Here is a 20039-nt window from a genome sequence, read left to right as displayed (position 1 = left end):
TACTGAGGTTTCTCATCACCAAGACAATTTATTCTAAGTAGCAGGAAATGAGAAAGGAAGCCTGGGGAATGCTGAGTAGGGAGGAATAGGGTACATGGCCTTCATTACCAGGCAGGAACAAAGGGGTATCAAAATGCACCCTAAAGCAGACCTACTGTGTAGACCTCTATACTGCGAGCTGCTCCGTGTAATTCATCTGTGTGAAAATGTGTCCTCACAGAAAATGTCTATTGATACTATCCAGGACAGGTCTGGTAAACAACTGGATATTCTACTTCACATCATAGCTATTTAAACTCTGAAACTCTTTGTCACAGGACATTCTGTATATTAAAAAAAGTACACAGATTCAAAAAGTGATTACACAAATATATAGGAATCTCAGTTAAGGACTTCACATTGGTGATTATGAAAAGACTTGGCTCTCTTCCTGGCCCATGCAGCTGAAATGGTATACATAGGCTCATTTTGAAAACTCAACAACATGCTGGATGCTATCACCTGTTAACCAGTTCTAGTGCCATAGCCTTCCCATGGGTAGGAAGCTCACCTTGTTCCTCTGATTCTTTGTGGCTTTTTCACATTCAAGTGTTTTGTGACTGTATATTAATTTATACTCTAGCAAATGTAGTTGATATACTTACCTAAAGAAAGCAGATGTAGGTTGCTCACTGTTGGCCCTGTGATGGAGGGGTCCAGCTAATTGAACCTGTCAGTGTCTCTCCTCTAAGAAAATTCATACCTATCCATGCTCACACCATCCACTAGAAGGTCACAATCAAAGAATGGACAACTGAGAGTTAGATCAAATTTTCATCTTACTTGGGTTGGTAGCTCTGAATGTTCATTGAACTTCCCAGCTTTTTTTAATGTTAGCTTTGTAGAGTTAAAAACTGATATTAAGCTAAACAAATCCTTATTTCATAGAATGCACATAGGTAAAGTCCCAATATTAGCGTTCATGAAGTGTTAGTTCCAATTAAACAACTGTCACTTAGACATGCACCGAGAAAAAAAAAAAAAGAATGGGAAAGTTACCCTACTCTGTCTTTAGATGTACTCCCCAACCTTCCTGATTGTTGATACTACTGATGGAAGATCCTGTTCCAGGCTTTTCTCGTAAGTTCTGTTCTTCATTAATGCCTTGAACTTCTTCCATCTACTTGCCAGGATTTTTCTAGGCGCTACAGCTTCCAGCTAGCTCTGTTTCAGTCAAACCAGTTTCCCTTAAAAACTGATAATGCATTTTAGGCCACAAGAAAAAATGGATTACCTCTGTACAGCTTTTCTTTTGCTGTAGTAAGTGACTTAATCGAGCCTAAGGAAAATCTCTACGTTGATGTTTTGGGTTCTGAGCATGTCCCAAGCCTAAGCAGAAAGCATTTCTGGAATGCAGTAAGATACTGTGGAGCTGCAGGAAGGTCTCAAGCAGTATTTATGTATATCTTCTCAGGGTCCAACAATTATCAGGACAGTGATTTCTGAAACAGCTGACAGCCGTTTTTCTTTAATAATAATTTATGAACCGTTATGATCGACCATATGATGACCATATGAACCATTATGGATCAAGAGCAGCCCTGCTGAAAGGGACCTGGGGGTAAGATGGATGAAAAGCTGGACATGAGCCGGCAACGTGTGCTGGCAGCCCAGGCGGCCAACCACACCCTGGGCTGCCTCAAAAGCAGCGTGGCCAGCAGGTGGAGGGAGGGGATTCTGCCCCTCTGCTCCGCTCTGTGTCAGACCCCACCTGCAGTCCTCAACACAAGAGAGACATGGACCTGTTGGAGTGTGTCCAGAGGCCAAAAAAATGATCTGAGGACTGGAGCCCCTCTCCTGTGAGGACAGGCTGAGAGAGTTGGGCTTATTCAGCCTGGAGAAGAGAAGGCTGCGGGGAGACCTGATTGTGGCCTTTCAGTACTTAATGATAGGGAGGACTCTTTTTATCAGGGAGCATTAGTGATAGGATGAGGGGTAATGGCTTTCAATTTAAAGAGGGTAGATTTAGATTAGATATTAGGAAGAAATTTTTTACTGTGAGAGTGGTGAAGTCATGAGTGCCTCAGCCCTGGAATGCCAGGTTGGATGGGGCTTTGAGCAACCTGGTCTAGTGGAAGATGCCCCTGCCGAAGCCAGGGCGGTTAGAACTCGATGATCTTTAAGGTCCCTTCAAACCCAAACCATTCTATGATTCTATCCAATCCTTTTTTTTTTTTCTGTCAACTCAAAAAGCATTTAAGTTCCTACTTAATAAACTGAAATCTGGTTAATAAAATTGTATTTTATTTACCAATGTTTTAATCACTATAGATATGCAAGAGTCTAATTTCCAGCTTCAGTTCTGGGGTTAATTTCAGACTATTTGTGTAAAACTGGGAAAATTATAATTTGTGCAGCCATGGACTACAGTAACAAGGACTACAGAAAAGCAGATTAGGCTACCACAGAATGCCAGCATTTATTCAGAAGGTAACTTGTCAACTGATGTAAGTTAGAAACTGTAGAAATCAACAGAACAGAGAATTTTATAAGCCTTACAAACTAGATCTGAAAAAGTGAAAACAAATGCGGTTAGGCAATATAGCATAACACAACATGAGTTGTTTAGGAAGCATGCAGTTGTAGAGTTGCACACTAAACATCTGCAGCCCTTTGCACAGAAAGATGTGTCAGCTGTCCTATGTGTTTATCTTAAACCCAATAAATTTGTTTGCAAAGACTCTGGAAAAAAAAACCAAACACATTCTTGAGATGATACTTCACTGTTAGTTCCAAATGTCTGCAAGGCCGTGTACAGGAGGAGCCGAGTTATTTAAAGTTTTGCCTTTACAGAGTACAACATAGAAGTAAAAAGAACTGTTAAACATATTTTTTTAGACCATTACCTGAATTTGCATTGTATTAAAGCAGCTGAAAAAACCCTCCACAATGCAAATCATGGCATCACTTCCCATAAAACTAAAAGCCAAGTGTAACTGTGAGCAGTTGAAGTAGAAATTTTTGTCTTTTTTCATACTTCACACTCGGACCAAATATACGCTTTACTAAAACAAGAAAAAGAATAATAAAATCCTCCAACAAGAAGAGGCTGCTGATATAAAAAAAAAAAAGCTTATCATAAACCATAAGTATGTCTTAGCCCCAAGCAAAAGTACTGGTGCTTTGTTCTGTTTTAAAATAAACATGTAGGTCACGCTACATATGAAAGGCTTCTAGGCGTATTCTGTCTGGATCTTCTGGATGTCTCAGGGCAACTCCATATCGCAGCAGCAGCTCAATATAAGGTGGCCAAAATGAGTCACTGATAGTGACATAGGGTTCATGTGGCGTGCTCATTAATTTGTTTATAAGAATCTGGAAGACCAAAGGGTAAGATTTAGGAAATGAACAAACCAGCTAGATTTCTTTCTCCTTTTACCCAATTTACACAGATTATTGTAATGAGACACTTATGTAGGCAATATAAGAAATACAAGACTACAGGAGAAATACAAGACGTCTTCAAGGTAGAAGTAAACCGAAGGACTTCCAATTGACTTCACTACATCTTTTTTGATGTAAAAATTAGAACCATAATTCTCCTTTTATCCAGACTGTTTTTCATCATCTGTCAAAAATTCTGAGTGGATTTTAGATAGCGTAACTGAAAATGCATGAAAAATCTGACCATAAAGGTGGTGAATCCTTATATAATTAACCTTTAAATCAGTATCTGTTAATTTTAAATTAAAAACATTAAATAAGAGGGAAAGGTAGATTTTTGGGAATCACTTGCCTCAAAACCGTAATGACTTACTGTCAACAAATCACTGTCCCTCAGTCTTTCATATTTTAGCAAAGAATGTTCATCTTACAAATTTCTAAATTTCATCTCACTACCTACCTAAAAAAACCCTGTCTCCTTAGATTGGGAGGCATTAGTTTTCCTGTATTTTATGTCCTTATGTAAGTAGTGTTAGAAATAAATAAGTTTGCACCTGTGAAAAGTTAAACATCATAGTCCTAGTTTAACCTCACTATGTTTGCACATAAAATCTTTTTGCTCATCTCATAAATGGATTACCCAGATTCTTAAGAGCACTTCTTGTCTGGGCATGACAAACACCTTACAACAGTTCACACCCTCTTGATACTTCCTTAATTATCCTTTGTTCCTTATCTAAATATAGAATTAGTCAATGGATTAAAAACAAAGATCAGCTTTTACATTATTTTTCTGTTCTTAGAAACCATGTTTATGCTGTCATAATATTGCTCATGGGGAATACTGCAGACATTACATATTAAATAATCTTACCCATCCCATAGTGCTCTCTCTATTCATTCTAGATATTTCAACTTTCTACTCAGGTCTTCTAAATGTTACAGCTTTCCTAATTTCAGTAGGTACAAAATATTCTGTCTGCGCTGCTAAAGAAAAACTCAAAATCCTCAGTACCAGACTGTACTTTTTTCACCCATTGCTATTAAGAAAGTCCCCAAAACCTGCTCTTCTTTTCAGAGTGTTCCAAAAAATTATTCCAGTTTATGTCTTTTGTACTTATCTGCCCTGATTCTGAATATTTACTCCAAATGCATTATCGGAGATTAGTTGTTACTTAGTCTTTTCTGACATCTGGTATACCAGAAGAGCCTTTATGGCTGTAACTTTACATACAATTGTATTGTAAACAGTCTTTTAAATCTTAAACTAGTTCACTAAGTTCTCAGTCAGAAAGGAATAATCTTCAAACTGTTTAAAAGGAAAATAATGACTACATTTGTAAAAAATGACAGGTCATTACTGGAATAAAAAGTAGTATAATAAAAATTCAGAGATTTGCATGAGAAGAGTTTACTGCTTGCTTACTACTTACACTAATGTAATGAAATAGGCATTGACATATCAAAATAATATAAATGTATACACCTAGCTTGTCAAAGTGGATTTATTAAAAACGTACACTTTCATTATTTAACAAAACACATGGAGCTTGAGGAGACATGGTTTACTACAGCAAAACCTAAATCTACAATTATAATACAAAGATGACTTCGCATTTTCTCTTTAAGAAACTATTATCTGTATCTAAGAAAACACTTTTGAAATTTAACAGGCACTTGAAACTAGAACCAAGTTGCTCAACAAAAAAACCAAATAAACCATAAAACAAAGATAAGGGACATTGACAGTTTACGCCAAGATAGTTAAAATTAAAAATAAGTCTGAATTTTTGGAAGTAGTATGTCCTTCCAAACAGAAATCAGACATTACTTGGATGTGTTCACATTTTGAGCAGATTAACAATGTCAGAAAAAAATGAAAGGCAATTTTAAAGCATTAGAAGAGCTTTAAAATTTTAATTCCATAGGGAATGTGGCTTTTTTCAATTCTGATGTTTTCAAGCTCTGCCTAATTTGGCATTAATAGGCATGCTGAGATACTTGAAGCATGTAAAATGATTTTGATGATGTAAGCCCAAAGTCTGGGCTTTAAACTAAAGTACAGCAATGTCATAGTGACCAGATCATAGCATCTTAATACCAGAAAGTTGTTATTCATCAAGTTTTCCTTCAGGAAAAAACTTCACGCACCCACCCTGGGGAGGTCTTACACATAGATGCTTACAACTGGCTGAACAGCGAGGGTGAAGGAGGAATAGGAAATTTCACTTCAAATGCTACATTTAAGACACAAAGGAACAATGCTAGTGAAAAGATTTTTAATGTTCCTTCAAAATTATGCTTTGAAATTCAAATTCATAAATTGCACTGGGATTAAAGATACACACTAAGTGATGCTGGCATGCTTATAAAGAAATTGGGGATTTAATTTGATAGGAATTAAAATAAAAGTCTGACATAACATTCTTACACACTGTACCTTCCAATTAGCAACCATGTGTTATTGTTACTTATCTTATTAAGACAGTATGATCAGACCTGAGTATTGGAAAATCCCCCAAATCTCTACATAATAAAACCATCTTACCTCTAAAATTTCGTGCAGTGTTATCAGTTCTAAAGCTGGTTCTTCAGAAGATTTCTGCAAAGATAACCACCCCCCAGCCAGATTAACAGAAAACAGAACTAAGTAGTCAGGAAAATCTTAACTGACAGTCACACAAGTATTTGATTGCATAGTACACAACAGATGAAGTCTTACTTGGATTTAGTCATGACAAAAATACAAGGTAGTATTTAAATCATTCATCCACCAGTTCAATATTATACACGTTAAATGTAATATTTTTTAATTAGTTATTAAAAAATATTAATCTTAAGCAATCATAATATATTTACCTGGGTTTACATTTAAATAAAATTAAGTACATCCTATTTGTGAATGTAGTACAGTGCAAAACTGTTACGAGAAAATGTTTTTCTTGAACTTTAAAAAAAAGGTTTACAATGCAAATTTGTCACAGCTCAAGACTTGAGTTCATAGTGCCTTAGTATTTTTTACATGATTTGCTGATGAATATTTGTTTACTTTGACTTCAATTTAAAAAAACAAAACAAAACAAAAAACAGCCAAGCTTGAGAAATCGAATCATTAAAAATTTGGAAAAAAAAGTCCTTGATAAAATATCGTTTGTACAGCAATCCATTAGAAAATTACTTGTTTTCATTTGTAGCAAGCAAATCAAGCCATTTGCCTGTAAACTGATATGTATTTCTTAGGCAGCAACAGCCACAGAACTGTTTGTGCTGTTGCACGGTGAACATGATTCTTTCATTTTTTGTGGCTGCTTACTGAGAACTGCTGTTGAATATGCCAACTTAAGTCCTGAGATATTACTAGATGTGCAGCACCTTATATAGACTCCACCTCTGGAACAGAAGAGACATACGAACAATAAAGAAGAATTTGTGAAAGGCAAGTTCTGGCTCCTTTTTTCCAGTCACAGTTCTTAATACTCTCACCTTCAGAAAGCCACAAGGGGGACATACTGCCTGCTCAATGAAACCATGGACCCAGGGCTGAATAAAGCCTATCTCTGTGCCTTTATCTTGATGCTAGGCTGAGGAAATAGAATCTAAACTAAGAAGCTGCAAAAACTTCCTTGGAGCAATCATGAAGATGCAACAGCTGAGGCTACAAAGTACTTCCCTGGCCAAAATGATTGCTTCATAACTTAGGTAGTGGGTTCAATATTCATGTTTCAAAGCTGAAATTAGGTTATGACTAATAAGGTAATTATTAAAACCAATATACAAAGAATAAAATCATAAGGATATTAGTGTAAAGAGGTGTGCACTCTTACAGAAGTGGCAAACTTATTTTGCTAGGTTTACAATACATATATTGTGTATATTGCTTAGTAAAATAATATTATTTACATATTTTAAGTGTCACCAATAAGTACTTCTAATTAATTAATTAATTATGACTTATAAAAATTAACTTACAAAGTCACTTTTAAGTAGGATGCTCAGCATTTATTTATTTAACCTGAAAGGCACCTTTCCCTCCCTTCCAAGAGATAGACTGGCATAAAGGATATTCCTCAACTTATGACTTGTCTTGGAAGAAATGTGGTTTTTTTAATCTGAGATTTAAAATGCAAGATAATTCTTACCTCAGTCACTACCTATACTAAAGGTGTTGGGACATGGCAACAGAAGCTAACCTGGGCTGCTGTGATTCAGTTTTCCCTCCCACTCCCAAGCCCAGACGCAGATGCCTGGTGAAAGGAGGGTGGAACCAGAACAGTGAGGTTCTACTCTGGAGCCCTGCCTTACAGATGTCAGGCCCGCACATTTGCCCAGACACAGAACTACTGAGGACACAAGAAGTTTCCACAAAGTGAAGCAAAATTACTGATGTGCAGAGTTGAGAGTTCTGTGCTTCCAGAGTGTTGAACCAAGCTGATAATACATGTGAATAATGTGTACCCCCAAATCAATGTAGCAGCAAAAACCAATATAGGCGAAACGGCTGTCTCTCCTGCCTTCACAGTTAATCATTTAGATGGAGATTAGAGGGGACCTGCAGTTTAGCCATTGAGATCCAACTCAGTAAACAGATATAGAAGCGGCTATGAATTCACAAGGAGTGAAAAGAAAGAAAAAGACCTGTCAGAAAACAAACTGTGTTGAAGAGTTCAGAAAATGCATAAATAAAATTAAAACTAAGACAAGATAAGAACGTGCTTGGAATTTTATCAAAATAAATTTCACATTTAAGTAAAATAAAAAAAAGGTAAGAGATGAGTTTCTGTGAGCAGGGGAAGGGTTGCTTGATCCCAAACACCTTGGGTGATTATTTTTTTCTTTGTATATTAATAAAGAAAACTGCAAGGAAGAGAGATGAAGCCAGGGTAGCTAATAAGAATTTCTGACAGTCAATATAACAGAGGCTGAGAAAATTCAAGCAGTTGATTTTGCAGGAGACTTTACATAAAATCTTCCTCAGAACTCTGAACCACACACAATAATTCACTTTTCCTTATATTTAAAACACAGCTGGATATGACCATGAACAGGCACTACTTCGATGATGGTGTTGGAATGGAAGAACTCCAGAGGCCAACTCCAGCCTTTATTTTTCTATATTTCTATTCTTCCATAAATGGGAGCAAATAAATTGGTGTATATCATTATAGGAAATATATCTTTAAGAAAATAATTATATATATGGGGAAAAATGGACAATCACTTAAAATGCATCTGGGAAAGTAATTTGTGTTTGAAGAGGCATGCCCTAGAACAACTGTAAGATTAGTAAGAACCAGCAAATAGGGAGATGACATATAAGGCTGAGATCAAGAAATACATGATTGAAAGATGACTGACTTAAATTCCTGAAGCTTTAATTTCTTAATGCTGGAACAAAATGTATCATATTTAGTAACAGCAGGAAATTGGAAGGCATTGACGTGCAGAAGAACTAAGATACAACAGAATAAGATGCTTGAAGATGGTTGAATAACACTTTGAAACTGGATATCATGCCTTGAAGGGTCCATTTGGTATTTCTATGTGCAAAATATATAGTTCTGTGCAAAACCAAGGGTTCATCAGTTGGAAAAAACAGGAAAAAAAGACAAGAGTGTAATCAGTTGCTTTTGTGATGACTGTGAGCTAGTAGTTTTGTTTTAATACTGTTTTTTAACAGGTTCCAAAAAAAATTAATCCAAGTTGCAGCAAATATAGAAAACAGGCATTATTAGGATAAGCCAGGGAATTGAAAAAAAAAAATTATCTTACAGGAGAAGAACAAGAAAGCTTCTCTAGTTCAATTAGCAGAACAAAGACAGTGTAACATTCCTGTCTATAAATATATCAGGTGGAATAAAGACAAGAAAGAAGAGCTATTCTAAGGGCGATACTGGTGTAAGAATACACGGATCCGTGTTAGAATAAATCTAGACTGGAAGTTAGGAGACAGTTTCTAACCAGAATACTGAGGTACTAGAACAAACCCTAACAGAAAGAGTAGTAACAAAAATAATTAGCTTTAAAATGGAGCTCAATGATAAGAAATTATATTACATGGTTGTCTGGAATAACAGGGAACTGGATTAAAGAAATCCTTTCGATTTCTGTATTCTTAAGTGTGTCTGAAATAAAAATCAACCCCTACCTTTTTTGTAAATATTCTTTCAAATTGTAATGGTAAAAGGTTTATTTTTACTGCAGACTTCGAATTTATTATGCAAAATACTCCCCAACTGCTTATTTTCTCTGAAGTTTTACAATAATTTTTGGCCCAGTTAGTCTGAACAGAAACTGATGGTTAACATTCCAAACTACAGTGTAATTATAAACACTTGTCCTTATTACTGTTCCAAAAACATTGTTAGACAATTAAAATTTGCTTTGCCAAGGAAAATATGAATCCACTTGCCTAGCGCAGTAAAAAAGAAAATGGAACAATTTTGAGTGAACCCCTCACCATTTCTAAATTTGGCACAGCTTGCAGTTCAGTAAGAAATACAATACATTGCTATGCATCTCATTGGGTAAAGGATACATGTATTAAAAAAGAAAATATCCAGCTGGGAACAGCCTTAAATAATATAAACCAACCTGAAAAATACCAATTAAACCTGAAGGATCAGCTGTAAGAACTATACTTATTTCAAAGTATAACTGCAGATTCTATGCTAGTGACTGTAAAAGGTGTTGCATCTAATTAATGGAATATTAAAAAAATAATAGCTATAAAGAAAATCTTACCTTATTTTTTTTAGCACTTCCACCTTTCTCTGGAAGGGGAAAATGTTCTTCAAGGAATTCACCCAGCGCATTCAAGAGCTCTTCCTTATATAACTTCAGTTTCAACACTTTATTTTGCAGTTCTTGAAATGCTCTAGTATTCAGACTAATAGTAAAAACATAGCAATAGAATATGAAATTCAATAAAATAATTCAAAAGTTCTTAAGAAAAAAAATCCCTTATTTTCTGTTGCTGTAAGTTCAACATCCTGAATCACAGGATATAAGCAGATAGTAGCAATATTTTCCATGTTTTAAATATGGATTACCAAGTTATTTGATCTATTTAACAAAACAAGGAGTATGTTTTAAGAGTTTGTTTGCTTATTTGGTCTTGTTGATATTTAAATTCTTCAGTATAAAAAATCAACAGTGTAGAAATACCTTTTTTTGGGAAGTTTATTTTGGGTTTTTGTCTCTTCCTCAATTCCATTAAGAGCATCTAGTATCTGCTCCTGTTCCTTATGCCACCGCTGTTCTCTTTGAAACATGAAAAGTGGGAAATAGCACAACAAATAAATAATTCTCCTGGACAGTCAAAAAAATAATGTGCGATTAACAAAAGTTTACAGCATTCATAAATCCAGTGTATTGTATTACCTCTTCAGATCATCTTCCAGTTGCTTATTCTTTGACTGAACTGTTGACAGCACCATTTCAAGATCACTCTTTACTTTCTGCAACTATAAAAAAGTAGAAATAACCTACAGTTTGCAGATAGCCCAGTCTGTAGTATTTGTTCTATGTAAGGTTACGTTTGTAAATCTTGTAAAGAGGGCCAAAATTATCTGTAATTTCTTAAGAAATACACTCTGTAGTGTGACACATTATTTTTAGTGAGTGACACACTATTTTTAAATCCAGTTTGAGCTATTAAAAACGTTACAGTCACCAGCTGATCATTAGTGTCTTATTGAAGCTCTGTAAAACAAAATAGTTGATTTTATGTGAAGCAGATCATGGAGCACACACACAAACTGCTTATCTGACGAAAGACTGAAAACATCTACAGCACCAGGGCTGCATTGTCTAAATCATTGCAGCTGTTTGCAAGAATGAAACCATGCTAACTGCACCAACATAAAGTGTATAGCACTCAGAAAACAAAGATGCTGTGAAGACAGACTAATTGCATCCATTAATTAAATGGTCCTGATATGGACATATTTGGGAGAGGAAAGAGGGAGAAATAATACTACTGCAGCCAGAAGTTACATGCACTGCTGAAGATAGGGAACAGTAGACTCTCAGTGGACTGGGTCTTTCACTAGTGCATTATGTTCTACAAAGTAGTATTTCTAATAGTTTACATTTTTTTTAATATAAAAAAATATGATTTGGATGTATTTTGTCTCCTTCCATACAAACTATAAGAACTTTTATATTTAGCTCAAAGAAATACAAAATTTTGAAAATATTCTGCAGAAGCAAATATGCTCTATTTATGCAACATCTGAAAAAAAATTAGAATCCTCAACAAAATAGGCCGCAAAATGGGATATCAGATGAAACATGCCATAGCAATACAGTCAAATGAAAGTGTGTAACCAAACAACTTGTTAATAGTGACTCTTAACAGCAGTTGGGTTCCCCGTTGTGAGTGATACTAGAAGCAAGAAAGCTGCTAGGAAGAAAACCAAAAAGATTTGGGTTTTGGTTGGGTTTTTTTTTTTATTAAGCCATAGCCACAGGAATGTTCTCAGGTCATGTTGCACACCAATGTCCAATCAATACAGTGATTAGTATATCCTTGACTTGCTCTTTCTTCCAAGGCTGGAAGAACTCAACAAAATGTTTGCAAATTATTGCCACAGAACTCTAGATCTAAGAATATCAACTCTTCTGTAGAACACATAATGTTACATTATTTTATATCAAGTATGAACTGCAATATATAAAAACTTTGTGTTTCAAAGATCATTCATTACAACTAGGAAATTGTAGTAGTTATAATACAGGGTTAGAAAAAAACATTAGAACAACAATGCCTGAAGAAAGATACATAAGTATCTTAGCAGTAGTCCACCACAGTAGTCACAGGAAAATACAATTGTATATACTTTTTTCAATGAAATTTTATTATCTCTAAAAAAACAAAGAGACTTACCTCTTCTTTTCCTAGTGCTAACAGTACATCTGGATTGGTGGAAATTACTGAAAAATAAAATGAATTGGGTTTTTTTGCATTGGATGATACAGACTTGTTTATCCTGAAAAGCAGCCTGGCTAGCCGGAAACTTGTATAGCCTCTAACAAACTAGCTTGGCTGTCAGCAGCAGTTTAACCACATTTTGTGGTGTCCTGCTGGGCTAACCTACTGTCACTTTTCAGCAAGTTAAATTAGACTGAAAATAGTGTGGTGTTAATGCTTCTGTGTTATTTTTTTAATACCAGAACTAGCTCAGATACATCATATTGAAAGGTGAAGTACAGTTATACCTCAAGATAAGCAAGCCTGATTTTTTCAATGCAAAGGATTCCATCAACATTACCAATGTGTGCAATCGAATTCTTCCAGTCTTCCAAATCCTTGTTAAACAGCCTCCTAAATTTTGCTTAATCATGACTGTAAAACCTATCAGACTTAAACAACTTAAAAAGTATGTCACCATCCTTACTGTTCACAAGAGCAGCTACGTGTAGAGAGATGAAAGGCCCAGCAAGGCCAATATCCTAACTCCAACCCTGAGCAACGGTGGTACTTCATGGAAAGTATGGTACTGTTCAAAGATGTGGTAACGTTTCCCCAGAATGCTTCTACAAAACACAGTGATTTATGGCTCATGGATTTTCTGAATATAAAGTGAACTGATGTATTTGTAAGCCTGCAATGGACTGCAATCCTCAGTTCCATGTCAATTTGCAGCATCTACATAAAAATACGACTTTTGAAAAAGCGAAGCATTTGAATCTATTAACAGGAGAAATGAAAGCTACTCTAACAGATTTAAATCTTAATATGATGGGGATATTTTTTGTCCAAGCTTGGGCTCCAAATCTCTCATCTTACAGATAATTACTTCAATAAAAGCTTTTCCTTTTACAAAAAGGAAACTCCTTAACCCTTTCATAAAAGCATTAATTGTCTCCTAAATACAATTCAGTTGATTTAATAAATTTATATAAGTACTTTTTTTGGTAAAGCAGTTTTATAGTTTTTATCTCCACAAGTTTTGAAAAGCTTTAGATTAGCAGTTTTAAAAGCACTGTTTTCTCCGAGATAAAAACCAGCAAAACTACTAAGTTCAAAATGCATTAAATTACATGCCACAATGAAATCCCTTTTACTTGAGAGAATTCCTGTCTCTAAATCTTGACACAAATTTGAGCAGATTGCTCCCAAATTAAGCTTCTGTTTAAGAGCTGTGAGAGGTAGTGGTCTGTGCTATTATTAGAGCTAGATTTCTTTAATTACATGGATATTGCAAATATACATAATAATTGGTGTGCTTTTATTCCCATTCACTGGCATATTTGAAGAAACCCATATGACTCTTCTGCCTGCCAACCCGGCCCCGGATTATCGTCAGACCTCATTGCCTGGAATTATCAATTTCTAGTATTGGTTTATACCACTTTATCATTTTTAGATAACTAATCCTGAGTATGTGCTTCCCATTAGCATTCATATTGTGTGAGTATCAGAACAGAGGCCACATCTTCCTAGGAAAGAAATCACTAACCCTAATTTAGTGAAGGAACGGTGCAGATCTAAGACACTGGGACAACACATTTATGGCAGCTGCTACTGTAAAGAACACAGATTGCTCTACCTACTGTCAGTTAAAGCTTTTTCATTCATGAATCACTACAGAAAAATCAAATGTCAAACAGAATTGCCTAGTAATACATAGTACAATTACTAAGCAAAACACTACCAGATGCTAAGAATGTAGAAGCAACTACTATGCGCGTTTGTACAAAACATTTATTAAAATAAGAGGAATTTGGCAGAATACTGAGATTTTGCAAAGAAAAATAGAAATTATGCAGTGACCACAACTGTTTTATATGGTTTAAAATACGGTTGCTTCCACTTCCTTATTTTGCAAAGGTAAAAATTAAATTCTATTTTCATGAGCCAAATGCTTGTTAAAAAGTTTTAATTCAGCTGATTTAGCAGCTCTTGAGCTACAAAAATAGTACCAGAAATTGAGAAAGAACAAGAGACTAAAGTAAAAGCTTTGCAAAAATAAAATTTGCATTGTGGATTCAAGTCTGTTTGCCAATATTGTGCCCAAAGAAATGTAAAACTGCCAAGTTATAACCTCTGAAAATAACATTTGAAGTCAAAATGCTGACAGGCCCAAGAAATGAACTGGCCATTACTAAAAGCAGAAACCAAAGTAGCAACACAGCCTGACATTCATACTCTATTAGTAAATTGTATGAAATTAGTATTTCTGCTATTCCTATTTAGAAAAATTTAGACAATGTTTTCAGTTAAGTAATTCCTCCTTCAAAACAAACAGTAGGTAGAAAGGAGCCAAGATGGACAGAGAAGATGAGAGCACAATAGATTCTTCATTTTCATACAAGCACTATAACTCTATTCCAATTCTTAGCAGCAGCTTCTTTTTTCCTTCCCTCAGAAAGGTAGCCAAAAAGGCAAAGCTTTGGCTGCAAAATATTATTTGCATTATAATATGCATAGATCATTTCTCTAGTACTAAAGTAAGACTTTCAATAACAAATCTTATCACCTGGGAACAAGTAAGAGTAGTTGAGCAAAGCAAGTCAGCGAGCCAACAAAAGTAGGTCAAACCCCAAGAAAATTTTTAAACAAATAGCTTAAACTTTAAAATAATGACATATTTTAGTAAGGAAATCTAGCATCTCCAGGTATTTTACCCAGATAAAAACTGTAAGTGCTTTCAATTCATTTGCTTTAAGCCAGCATCTTTGAGCAGCATGAGCAGCAGCCAAGAACCAATATTTCCCAAATTGACTCAATGTCATACTTTTGGTCTACATACTTCTGTGGCTGACCATTCCTAGAGAAAGGCTTACAAAACACATAAACTATGAATTTATTCTAATAGAGAGGAACAATACCTATTTATAAGAAGAAATTTTTACTTTTTCCAGCTCCTATTATTTGATCACAATATGCAGCAAGTGCATGAGCTTTGAAAGAAGTAACTTTAATGTTCATCTGAAAATGCATTCCAATTCGGCCAAATGACAAAATACTGGAAATTATCATTTGCTGTCTAAAACACATTTCTATCATTTTGTGAACTCTAAAAAAAACCCCAAGCTTCTTCTGGCATAAAAATATTAAAATGAGTCAATGCATCCATTTAAAGATGAACTAATAAGTTTTAATGGGTTAAAAAGTGCTAACGGTTCCTTGATAGTAGACATAACAGTGAATGCTACCAGAATATTAATGATAGTATAGCATGAAGCGTTTTAGGAGTCTCCAGATGGGAGATCTGAAAAACCGGATGACATTACTTAGATTCTGAATGGTTTTATTTTCAGTGTCTGGCCACATCAGCCTTGCAACAGTTAATCAGTCAGCACTGATGCTTATGTACAAAAAGAATTTTGAAGAAGTGAAGGATTTATACCTTTTTACTGATAATGCCTTATAAATAAAGGGCTACCACTTGTCTCAGTGGTCTGTGCTTCTCGGGATCAATAAGTGATCTGGATTGCTGTGTTGTTAAAATAAACTGAAGTGTCTTTTACCATCTTTTCTTGACCTGAAATCTCTGACCCCTGTTAAATCCAAGCTAGATATTTTATTACATTGTAATGGACTTACTGCTGAAGGATTACTTCAAAGTTTCACCTAGTACATCATAATACAACACAGTTTTGTGAAGTAGTAATAATAATAATAATAAAAAAAACCACAAAGGAGGTATGGTTAAAAATATGTCTGGGTAAATTATTGTTAGTTTATTAGCATTACTTGCAAAGATAAAAAAAAAATCTCAATTTCTTAAAAGACAAAACGAAGACAAAATTCTTTGCCAAAGTAGTTCTGTCCTTAAGAGGAAATACAGATAAAAGATGGAGAAGAAACAATCACAGAAAGGAGAAACCTGAAGGAGGGTAACAGCATAATGAACTTTTGTTATTTTGTTAGGAAATCTGTTAACAGTTATTTTTGCATTTAACTGACTGATGAACTGTGATATGAATCATGCATTTATTTGTCCAGAATTATAAGATTAAGTTATAGTAGAATTCACTCTGAATTCTAAATTCACTTAGAACTGAAGTGCAAAAACAATATAGAAATCAAACATACATGATACTATGGGAAGTATTTAATTTAATTTTTAAGTAGTTATAGTATGAAAATACAATCAGCAGACATTGGATATATACACAGTTTAAGATGCCCAGATGAAAGAGACTTTGCATAAGTTTATACGAGTGTGTCTTACATGGAAGCAGTTACTTACTTTCAGGACTTCTTTTTTGCCATTCATTATATTCTGCTGTTAGAGCTTTCACTCTTGTCATTAACACTGAAAGCTGTAGAACAAGAAAAGAAGCATCTCTTAAAGTGTGTTGAGTTGCACTGGAGTAAAATGAGATAGAAATGGATGCAAATTCAATTAAGTTTATACAGCAGAAAACAAGAGCATCTAATTACAATAGACCACTTCAAAAGATTTAAAAAGCCACTTGCAGGGATCAAAACACATTTTTATTCTTTTTTCAAAAGGGAGAAACCAGAAGTAGTCAGAGTTGGATTTTTTCACCTAATTTCCTCTGTAATATCAGGCAGTGACCACAACTGAAGATTAGCCACTAGAAGCAGTGATAATACTTCACATCCCCACTCCTCCTTAGATGCATGGTTGATACACATTTAAGGTTAAATGGACTGGGCTTTATATGTGTGATGATTAAACAAAAGATTGGCTTCCAAAAAAATAGCAGTCGAATAAATCTTCTATCAAAACTGCATCTGTGGACTCAACAAAAAATGCCTGAAAACTAGATCTGAGGTTGCCCCTCAGCCTCCTTCTCTCCAAACTAGCCAAGCCCCATGTCCTCAGCCGCTCCTCACTGGACATGCCTTCCTGGCCTTTCACCAGCTGTGTTGCCCTCCTCTGGATGCATTCAAGCACCTTATCATCATTCTTAAATCGTGGGGTCCAGAACTGCACACAGTACTCAAGGTGAGGCCACACCAACACTGAATACAGTGGGACAGTCGCCTCTCCTGACCAGCTGGCTATGCTGTGTTTGATGCCCCCCTGGATGGGGTTTGCCCTCCTGGCTGCCAGGGCACACTGCTGACTCCTGTTGAGCTTAGTGTCAAACCAGCATCCCCAGATCCCTTTCTGCAGGGCTGCTTTCCAGCCACTCCTCTCCCAGTTTATACTTGTGCCCAGCATTAATCCATCCTGGGTGCAGAATCTGTTAATTGTTCTTGTTAAATATCGTGCCACTGATGATTGTCCAACGCTGCAAACTATCCAGATCCCTCTGCAAGGCCTCTTGTCCCTTGAGAGAGTCAACAGCACCTCCCAGTTTGGCATCATCAGCAAACTTGCTAATTGTGCATTCAATTCCTGCATCCAGATCATTGATAAATACAAGGAACAGAACTGGCCCTAGATTGAGCCCTGAGGAACACCACTGGTGACCGGTTGCCAGCCAGATGTAGTCCCGTTCACTACAACCCTTTAAGCCCCAACCTTCAACCTGTTCTTTGCCCAGTACTGGCTCATCTCACAGTTGGACAACACGTCCAGAGGGATGCTGTGAGGGACAGTACCAAAAGCCTTATTAAAATCCAGAAAAACTACATCCACCACCTCCCCTTCATCCACTAGGTGGGTGACCTTATCATATTAAATTAGTTAAACAGGACTTTCCCTTTGTGAACCCATGTTGCCTGTGCCTGATGATTGCACTGTTCTTTAAATGTCTTTCAATAGCACACAATATAATAGTTTCCATAGTTTTTCCAGACGCTGAGGTTAGACTAACAGGTCTGTAGTTTCCTGGGTCAATACAAGTGCCTATGTTAGGGTTGCAATAAGATCCCATGAAAACTGCTGACAGAGGATATAACATGACCTTTTCTTCTCCTCCCTATTTTCTATCACGAAGTGCAATTTTAATCTAATCTTCATTTTTGCAACTCAATTTAATCATTGTCTTGCTATGACAGTGTTCAAAATAAACAGATTTTGAAAGTATTCATTACAAGGGTACTATGTGCTTCAGTAAAGTTGCAAAGAAACATGAAAACCCCAGTGTACACCAAATTAAAATTATACAAAATTTATTTCTACTTATAGTTAGAAATATACCTATAGGATTCAGAGTCTGAAAGGAGGAAAAGATTATATTTTATGCATTTGAATATGCATCTTCATTTAAGTACTATGATTAAATAATAGTTTAGAACATAGCTTATTACTAGCAAGAGACTAATGTTTGTAATTACTAAGTAATTAAACATCTGAATGTATTCAACAGATACGTATCTGAAGAAAAGCTCTCTTTTTGTTAATTATTCAGTCAAGCATTTTGAATTAACCATCTAAATACTCTTACTAACGTCACAAAAGATGAAGATTTAGAAGACCTACACACTTCACCCAACCAGCCCAATGTTTAACTACTTACACTTTCCAAATTTGGTGTGCTATTTAGAATTTACAAACAACTAAACAGTAAGCCAGCATTGCCTTTTTCCATGTTCCCCAAAATCCGAGGGATACAGGAGCTCGCATTTGTGCACTCATCATCACTCAGTTCATTTCTACTTCAAGCACATCATTCTCCTAATGATATCCACAAATGGGGAACAACTCTAATTTGCAGATACAAAGTTTCAGAGTAAATCTAAGGGGATCCATACGGAGTTTCACAAATTACATATACACTGTTTAGGAAATAGTCCAAATGGGTATTGAAGTTACACACCCCTCCACTTTGCTGCCTATGTTAGTCATTTATCATTTGTGTGGCAGGACTGCATGTAACCTTTTTGCTATACATAAACACGACTTTTCAGTATTTCCTAGACACATACTTCAGAATACAGCTTCAAAGTTAATAAAACTGTCAGCTTTAGAGAATAAGTGAAGATAATTCTGTTTCCTTCTTTTGGAAACCACCGTATCTTTTAAGAAAACTGAATATTTTGTGGAGAATGAAAGAAAAAAAATACCACCTTACCTTGGTATCTGATTTTATCAGTGTCTCCATTCCTAGAAGCATTAGCTTGTTCTGACACTTGGTAGAAAACAAACAAAGCACAAATAATGTTTACTTACTCTTCCTTTTTGCGAGGAAGAGATACGATGCTTAGAAATTCTAACAGAAGTTGTTTAATATAGGAAAAAAGAGCTTTGACTTGGCTACTGCCACACCCCTCAGAGCCTGACCCAGAACAGCAAACTAAGAAATACCTTTAAATCATACCACAGTAAAAAAAGCAGAACTTCAATTAACTGAAAAGTAGAAAAGTAGAAGCTAACAAAAGATGTAGATTTGAGGAAAAAAAAAAAGCAGAACTTCAATTAACTGAAAAGTAGAAGCTAACAAAAGATGTACGATTTGAGGAAAAAGGCAAGTTATGAGGGAAAAGTTGATACAGGAAAAAGACACTGAACAGAAGAAGAATGTAAGAAAATGGGAAGAGAGTCAGGGACAAGGCTGAATAGGGAAGCTGCTGAGAAGTTAACATACTTGCTGCTACTATTCTGGCTCTCCAAACAGAGCAATCACATTATAACATACATTTTTAGTTTAAACTCAATTAGGGCAATATAGTATACACTTCAGAAATGGTCTGATTTTTAGAAGTGCACTACATCAGCTCCCATGACTGCAACAGGATATATGTC

The 20039-nt window shown here is 35.6% G+C and overlaps 1 protein-coding gene across 1 annotated transcript in view; it reads right to left on the bottom strand.

Moving 5' to 3' along the window:
* Positions 1 to 2326: 2326 nt before the first annotated feature.
* CENPK (centromere protein K) overlaps positions 2327 to 20039 on the bottom strand; it is a 20950-nt gene continuing 3237 nt past the window's right edge. Inside the window, exons 3-10 of the mRNA XM_009646890.2 lie at positions 19369 to 19425; positions 16626 to 16698; positions 12311 to 12357; positions 10804 to 10886; positions 10588 to 10683; positions 10165 to 10309; positions 5972 to 6025; positions 2327 to 3354 (exon numbers count right to left, since the gene is read on the bottom strand). Of these exons, the coding sequence (XP_009645185.1) occupies positions 3196 to 3354; positions 5972 to 6025; positions 10165 to 10309; positions 10588 to 10683; positions 10804 to 10886; positions 12311 to 12357; positions 16626 to 16698; positions 19369 to 19425 (714 nt within the window). The 3' untranslated portion in view covers positions 2327 to 3195. The remainder of the gene's footprint in view (positions 3355 to 5971; positions 6026 to 10164; positions 10310 to 10587; positions 10684 to 10803; positions 10887 to 12310; positions 12358 to 16625; positions 16699 to 19368; positions 19426 to 20039) is intronic.

Source organism: Egretta garzetta, unplaced genomic scaffold (genome assembly GCF_000687185.1).
Source record: "Egretta garzetta isolate BGI_Z169 unplaced genomic scaffold, ASM68718v1 scaffold439, whole genome shotgun sequence".
NCBI lineage: Eukaryota > Metazoa > Chordata > Aves > Pelecaniformes > Ardeidae > Egretta > Egretta garzetta.
Note: the sequence above shows the minus strand (reverse complement) of the source record. Positions and strands in the feature narration are given on the sequence as shown.